This window comes from Mizuhopecten yessoensis, unplaced genomic scaffold (genome assembly GCF_002113885.1).
Source record: "Mizuhopecten yessoensis strain PY_sf001 unplaced genomic scaffold, ASM211388v2 hete_36188650, whole genome shotgun sequence".
Classification (NCBI taxonomy): Eukaryota; Metazoa; Mollusca; class Bivalvia; order Pectinida; family Pectinidae; genus Mizuhopecten; species Mizuhopecten yessoensis.
Genome location: NW_018485725.1, coordinates 1 through 7,758, shown reverse-complemented (window position 1 = coordinate 7,758; position 7,758 = coordinate 1). Strand labels below are relative to the sequence as shown.

Here is a 7,758-nt window from a genome sequence, read left to right as displayed (position 1 = left end):
TGTTGCAGATTTTATATGAATGTGTTGTATATGGTAACAAAGTCATGGATATACACTATTTCTTTGTTCAATTACCTTAAAAGATAACAGAACTTTATATTTTTTGTCAGCGTAAGAGGATATACAAGTCCGATTGTAGGTTTTTTATGGTCAGTTTTGTTTGATCTACTTTACAGCTTGCCCAGAATGTGTCGGATATGAACATGGGTCAGAATGAGATTGACCTTGACAGTTTGCCTGCCCCACCACCCGAGTTTCTACTACAACAACAGTTCCTGTACGGCACCGTCCCCGACAGTCGTCAGCAGGGTAACTATCCCGGAATGTCCCAAACCCATGGTCAGGCCAAGCCTGGGGGTCAGGCTGCCTTCACCCCTGGTGCGGGCAATGTTATTCTACCCCCCACCCAGCAAAAGGCCGTCATCAACATTCCCCCCAGTCAGCCAATCATGGTAAGTATGATTTCATGATCGAGGGACAAAGGTTACATTTCAAAATTATGACCTTTTTGGATTCATAACGCACGAAAATTTAAAAAACGCCATTCAATCCATATATATTCACATTTTTGCTATAGAACAACTGATTAATTTATTTGTGTTCTTAAATCTTATTTACTGCTTTTTGTTTATGCATCGTCTTTTAAACGATTTTGGCGGAACAGACCTATTTGAATAAAATTGTCACTAATAATTAACCGTAGTCATTTGTGCGTTTGACGCAGGGGCACTCTCCATGTTATTTGAAGTGAAGCGACAAGACTCTCATTGAACAAGGTTACTGTATGATGTCATAAGTAAACCATGTGTTACGTCACGAGAGCTTCTGCTTTCATACTCAAATGTAATGCAATTCTGCTGATATTGTTCATCTAGTGGGTTGCAGTGCAAATGTAAATATGTTTATATATATCTACTTCTGCTTCAGGTTGAGAAGCGTTCGGTTGGTCAGGAGCCACCTTCAGCACCTCAGGAGTTTAAACTGATCCCAGTCAAGTGTGAGACAGAGGAGGGGCCTCCTCCAGCCCCTGCAGCCAACGCCCAGAAGCCAAGTCTGGAGAACATTGATCGCCAGGTGTTACATACTGTTGACGACCACGCCATACAGGTAGGTCAGACAATTTGTTTATTAATTGTTACAATTGAACAGCAAATATTAATACATCTACCATATTTATTCGGTAATAAGCCAACCTAGTTCAGAAGAAAAGCCAACAAATGTTATTTATTGTTCTGTAATAAGCCCACATCCCTTCCTCGAGTCGGAGATCATGTGTTGGCCACTAGGCTCTCACAGGGCGACAGATAAAGTCTGGCTGGAAAAGTTTCTGTGTAAAAAAGAAATTATATAAATATAAATTTACGACGGACAATATCTACACCATTTATACACACACTTAAGATCTTAAAGCTTTGTTTCTTTTTCTAAAAAAATCTTTATTCTGTTGTGATCCAGGTATCTAAGAGTGAACATCCAACATTTAGAGACCTTGTGTGGGATTTGATCTACTCCAAGAATATCACAAACGAGATAGAAAAAGTCAGGTAAGAAATCATAGTACATTACAGAATCTCAGAAAAGTCAGGTAGAGAACTTAAGCATATCCGAGTTGCTTGTTTATGAAATAAGGTCGAACGTAGTAATTTGATGCTGCTTTCAGACAAGCATTGACAAAGCCTTGCAAGGCCTGAATAAACATTTACAGGGCCGAAGGAATTTATACCCAAAAATGATACATTTAAAAGCAGACAAATCGGTTGAACTGGATATGCGAAAGGGGCCTTAGTGTATAATGAAAGTCTCGTCATAGCCCAGTTACCTATGTATTTGTACTTACTGAATAAATATATTCTTTACTGCATTCATATCAACGTGACAGCTGCAGAAATGTCATCGAAATACAATAAAAACACATGTTGTACTGCACCGAATTTTAAAAGAACTGCTTCTCATCTGATTCATCACTATGTTCTACAGAGTGATCTTCCGATGGCTAGCCACCAAGAACCTGAAGGAGATAGATTTTAACAATGTGGAGAAGGGAAGTCCGGAGGAGGTGTTGATGGGCCTCAAGACTGGAAAGACAACGTATGCCATGGTGTTTGATACGATGTGCTGGTGAGTCAGTCAGCTTTATAAAGCTATGCTTGCAAGATCATTAAAACAGCAATGTATCTGTGCGTCATGTGTTAAAGGGAAATAACTCTAACTTATATTACAGGTATGATGTGTAAGGTAACATATTCCCTTATTTGGTATTTTCTGATTGATTTTATCAGGTTTATTCTGTTTTTAATCATTTTCTGCTTTTGATGAGACGTAGGATTGTTTCTTGCAAAGTTTAAACACATTAAATAAGGCAGTGATGGAACATCTACAGAGACATTCAATAACACTTCATGTAGTTTCGATTTTGAACAGATCAATTTTTCCAAATCAGTTTGCATATAGTTATGTTCACAGAATATTAAAAATTTCAAAATTATATTATGTAGGATAAAACATTTCATAGCTTATATAGTAGTTGTTCCCTTATGGAGACAACAAATCAACTATATTTCCCATTGTGTTTTTCCAGTTATGCTGGTCTTCACTCCAAGATCATCAGCGGTTACGCCAAAGGAGCTGACTACCGCCCGGGACAGAAGTTTACGCCCGGCTCTAATCAGCATTCCTGGACGGCCGTCTACATCTATGGCACCTGGTGTTTACTCGATGCTCATTGGGCAGCGCGGCGTATCATTGGTAAACAGGCCCAGGTAGAAGAGTTCCACTACCAGCTTGACGAATATTTCTTCCTGCCTGACCCACATCAGCTAATCTACACTCACTTCCCTGATGATCCAAAATGGCAGTTGCTTGATAGGCCCGTCAGCCTGGAGGAATTTGAGAACATGCCACACATGAAACCGCAGTTCTTCAAATATGGCCTGGAATTTGTCAGTCACAGGACCGCCGTCATTTATGGCCGAGGAGAAATGAATGTGCGTCTGCGTTACCCAGCCCATAAGCTTATGGTGGCCTTCAACTTCACTATTCAATATGAAAATTCAGATGAGGAGTTTCAGGGTGTCAAGTTAAATAGATACGGCATGCACGAAAGCGTTGGTGGAATCGGATCATTCCGTCTTCGTCTACCAGAGAGAGGCTCGTATATTTTATACGTATATGCCAAGGAAGATACCCCAGAGAACACAGACAATGTTTATGCGCAAGTGTGTGAATACAAGATTGTGCAGGAGGATGTTGCATGTCCTCCTCCCCAGCCTTTCCCTCCCTGTGCCACCCTTCATTGGGGTCCTGGTTCTGCCTTCTTTAAATATGGTCTGGCCACGTATCAACAAACCGCAAACATCATCACAAGAGAGGGCAAGGTCGAGCTACAGATCCGTATCCCCAAACAAATGCAATTTATGGCCAAACTCAAGCACATCAGTTATGACGATGCTGAATTAGATTGTTATGTTATGCACAGAATTGTAGGTAATACGGCCCACATTACCTGCTCGGTCCCGTCACGTGGCGAGTACGGACTTGAAATTTATGGCAATGATCCGAGTATGGAAGGTAAAACACTCTTCCATCTTGCACAGTTTCTAGTAGAATGCCACGAGGATGTCAAAACTACACCCCTCCCCAAACTACCACCTGGCTACCTGGGTGCCCAGATTAAATTCAGTGAGTTTGGACTAAACACCCTGAGCCATCACGATCCTGTCATCCACCTAGAGAGCAATTACATTGAGATCCAATTTGCACTTGCGAAGGAAATGCGTGTCACAGCTAACTTGATTAGCGTTGACAAGGAAACGGACTTCCCAGAATTTGTGTTCACCCAGACGCAGGGTTCTGTGATCAGCTTCATGGTCACCATCCCAACCACTGGTTTCTATAAGCTGCAACTGTACGCCATCCCTGCAGATGACCCGAGCCAGCAGCTGCCAGGCGTGTATAATTACCTCCTCAACTGTCAAGCTACTCCTAAGGCCGTTCATCCCTTCCCCAAACAGTATGCCCAGTGGAAAGAGGGTTGCTACATGTGGCAGCCAATACGCCTACATAAGGAAATGCTTGAGGGCCCAGATCGCTCCACTAAATTCCGTGTCTGCATTCCACGCGCTGAGGCAGCAGCTATGGTCGTGGATTCAGACTGGACACACCTGACCAGCAACCAGCCAGGAATATGGGAAGGAGATGTCAGTTTTAAGAATCATAGCATGAAAAGTTGCAAGGTCACTTTGAATGCAAATTACGGAGGTGACCGCACCAATTACGCTACGCTTTTAGAATACAACATTGATGTATAGACTCGCTTGTTCTACGCATAGGAACGTACAGGAAGGACATTATAGAAATCTACCTGATGCAGAAACATTCACACTCTGCTTGCTTGGTAATCTTCATCTGCCTTACTGTATCACATATTAAAACTTTCACGTGTCTAGGAACAAATTTCAGCTGTGACATCTAACAAAGACAGGAAGACCACCATAGTCGAGCTCAAGTGTTGTAAGAAGAGTTTGACTTAATTTAACAAGTTTTAAGTAGATTTCTACTTAACCTGAAAGATCTTTTAAACAACAAACAGGACATGCAAAGTGTGTATAAAGGTGAAAAAAAGTCATATGAAAAAAACAAAATCAGTGTTAACAAAGACATTTAGAAATGGACTGACTACCAGGTACTTTCTTATAAGGATAATAAATGGCAGTTTGTGAAAAAGTGCAAGAAGCTTGGTTAATACATATGCATGGATTCGACCGTAAAGGAGCAAAATTATGTTTAGTGTAATTGCAATTGTGACGAAATTACAAATTTGAAGATTAAGTATATTGAAGTGTCATTCATCAGCCAATGAACAACCGTAGTGAACTTTCGAATGTAATCTGTACATGTACTGTGAAGGTAAATTTCCATCTACAGAAAAATATCATTGGTCACAAAAAATTGTTTTGGTGCTTTTTTGCTTTTAAACAAATGTTTGAAAATAATTAGGTGAACATTTCATTGATTGTTCTGAGAATTTTCAAATTTTCAAATTTTTAATTGTCTTCAAACAGTTAAACTGACCACTCCAACTTGTGTTAACATTTTAGATATTTGTGGTTTCTCATCAATTTAATGTTGACACTGGTTGTCGATGACATCTGATGAATTCAATCCTTTTTTATAAAATACCTTTTTTTCCATTGTCAGAAATAATGGATTTTGATTTGTCTTTACTTTATCTAAAACCACATACAAAAAATCTTCCTAATTCTATCTTAATATGAATTTGTACACAAAAACCAGAAAAAAAGGGTTGTTAAATTTTTAATGCAAAATCATTATTGACAATATATTTTCAAAGAAAATAACTATTTGATGGACTTCTGGACCATTTAAGTTTTGTTTGTAGAAGTTTCAGTTTGAATGTGATGAATCTTGTGTATTTGACTCCTGCCATTAATCTCGTTCTAGTGTACATTACACCAAGTGCTCAGAAGACAAATAGCTATACATATTTATGTACTTGTATTTTGTACTCGATAAATGTTGGTCGATGGCTAAAATCTTGGCATTATAGCTCAAACATTGGTGTTTTTTTTTATTATTTTATCATCTCAATAATTTACTCCATAATAAAAAGAAAATCATAAAATTGAAACAAATTGGTTTCTATTGTTATTAATGACAACTGCAGTGTAATCTACCTACATACTTAACCAGTAGGTAATATAAGTTCTATAATATTTGCACAAAGGATCAGGGTGTCATATTTGGCCAATTATAGTCCCTTCCTAATAAGAAAACTCCCAGAAGGTATATCTATACATATGTATGACTACCAGTGTATCTCCCAATGGGTTAAACAGATATTTGTTTTTCAAATATAGCAATTTATGTTTGTCTGACCCAGCGGTGTCATTACGCAAAAATAAATACTTTTCGATAAGGGGCCGTAAAAACGACCAAATATGGCACCCATCCTTTGTGACCTAATAACTGTAGTGGGGGCAATTCGGAAAATAAGAATATTTGTGGAACCTCCCAAAAGGACAGTTTCTTCTTATATTGGAGTCAAATGATTTGTTAGTATAATTATGCTTGCTCATATGATTTACTTTTTATATTGTTTGTTTATGTTTTGTAGAATGCTTTTAGGTTAATGATATTGTAGAAATCAGGATGTGAAATTGCTGATCCTTTACTGCATTGCATACTTGCCAACTCTCCCTATTTAGGAAGGAGGCTCCCGATTTTGGACCCTAAAATTTAGTATTTACAATCAGTGAATTTGCCAAACAGTTCCTATATTCTAAGAGCTATTGATTTCATCTGAGAGAACAACACAAATAATGTCATTTTCAAGGGTTATTTTGTCTCACAGCGGTGTATACCGTACACACCTCTATTTATGAATGCAGAATCTCCCCCATGGGAATTTAAAAAAATTGGCAAGTATGCATTTTAATGGTAAAAATATATATTCTCTGGAAAAATATCATGTAAACAACCATTTATGACTCTGATGTTGTTTGATTACAGATGTAATTGAAAAGAAGGTCACACAGGTTTCCCAGAAAAGTTGTATTGTTTTTATTATTTTTTTACAATATTTGTGCAATTCTCTGAACACTCCAGTTTATGCATTTAAATTACTTTGCTAAAATGTAACGTACGGCTTTCCTTCTGATTCCTGAAACATGGGGAATATTATTGGTCGTAAATGCCAATTTGGAAGTATGAAAATTTGAGAAACTCAATTAACATCAGTACTGCAGTTAGTACTTTAAATTGTTTAAATCAAAGCCTGACGCATTCTTCAGGACCAATTTCCTTTAAAATACTATTTTAAATCGTGGCTGTTGAATATAATACGATTGAATATGTTAATTTGTCTATTTCATCTTTCTTTCCCATTACAGTGACACAAACCTTTCTTACTCCGTCTTGTTTTCTATCCTGTCAAAGTTGTTTTGGAGTTAATGAAGCAATCATATTTATAGGTGTATGGTTTCTGTCAAGTACAGGAAACGCTGGGTGAATATTTATGGACGTCCATTACTATTGTTCTAACACTTTGTGCCTCTTTGTATTATTCATTATACATTTAATAATTTTATTAAAATTACTTTTAAGAAATTTTATTACATATTGACAACTTGTGCTGTCACTCTCTGAAGCCAGAAGTTGTATCGTCGCGTCTTCGTGCTGAAAAATACAATGCATGAAAATGGTTTCATGAAAAAAAGTGGAATAGTTAAAGACTTGTTTATAGCTGTTTTGACTTTGAACATATTTTCTTTATTTATGTATAACTTTTCCACTGTACGTGTTGTACTGTCTCTGCTTTCTGCCATCACACGATACGTACCACTTTCTAGTTTATATGTGACTGTCGGCTGGTAAAGCTAGGTTTCTCGGAAAGCCGAAAATCAATAATGTTAATGTAGAATCTGTTTGTTATAAATTAACTATCATGTATTTCACAATTCTGGCTCAATGTTCATTTCATTGCTCTTAGTTTAACACATCTAACCCCAGATGACTTTATATTCTAAAAAGGGGGGTAACTCTTACCTTGTTTTTGTTCGATGGTATGACTTTTAACACCAAATGCATAACAAACACACACTAGTTTGCCTTTATATTATATTATATATTCATGTTAGATATTGTTCAAATTCAATTTTTATGCTTTTTACTTATAGTTGTTACACAATGTAGATTATAAATAAAGCTGTGCTTCTAATATATACTTGTTGAAAATGTGTT

At 37.3% G+C, this 7,758-nt stretch overlaps 1 protein-coding gene across 1 annotated transcript; it reads left to right on the top strand.

Moving 5' to 3' along the window:
- Positions 1-151: 151 nt before the first annotated feature.
- Positions 152-7,737, top strand: LOC110444918 (hillarin-like). The gene is made up of 5 exons (XM_021489266.1): positions 152-452; positions 928-1,107; positions 1,456-1,544; positions 1,978-2,118; positions 2,579-7,737. Exons 1-5 carry the CDS (start codon positions 198-200, stop codon positions 4,305-4,307), a joined length of 2,394 nt encoding a protein of 797 aa, XP_021344941.1. The 5' UTR covers positions 152-197; the 3' UTR covers positions 4,308-7,737.
- The last annotated feature ends 21 nt before the right edge of the window (positions 7,738-7,758 follow it).

Excerpts from the sequence above, each read along its gene's own strand:
- LOC110444918 (XM_021489266.1), top strand. The coding sequence starts at position 198 with ATGAACATGGGTCAGAATGAGATTGACCTTGACAGTTTGCCTGCCCCA. Across the intron at positions 453-927 it reads CCCCCAGTCAGCCAATCATG|GTTGAGAAGCGTTCGGTTGG; the intron begins GTAAGTATGATT and ends CTTCTGCTTCAG. Across the intron at positions 2,119-2,578 it reads GTGTTTGATACGATGTGCTG|TTATGCTGGTCTTCACTCCA; the intron begins GTGAGTCAGTCA and ends GTGTTTTTCCAG.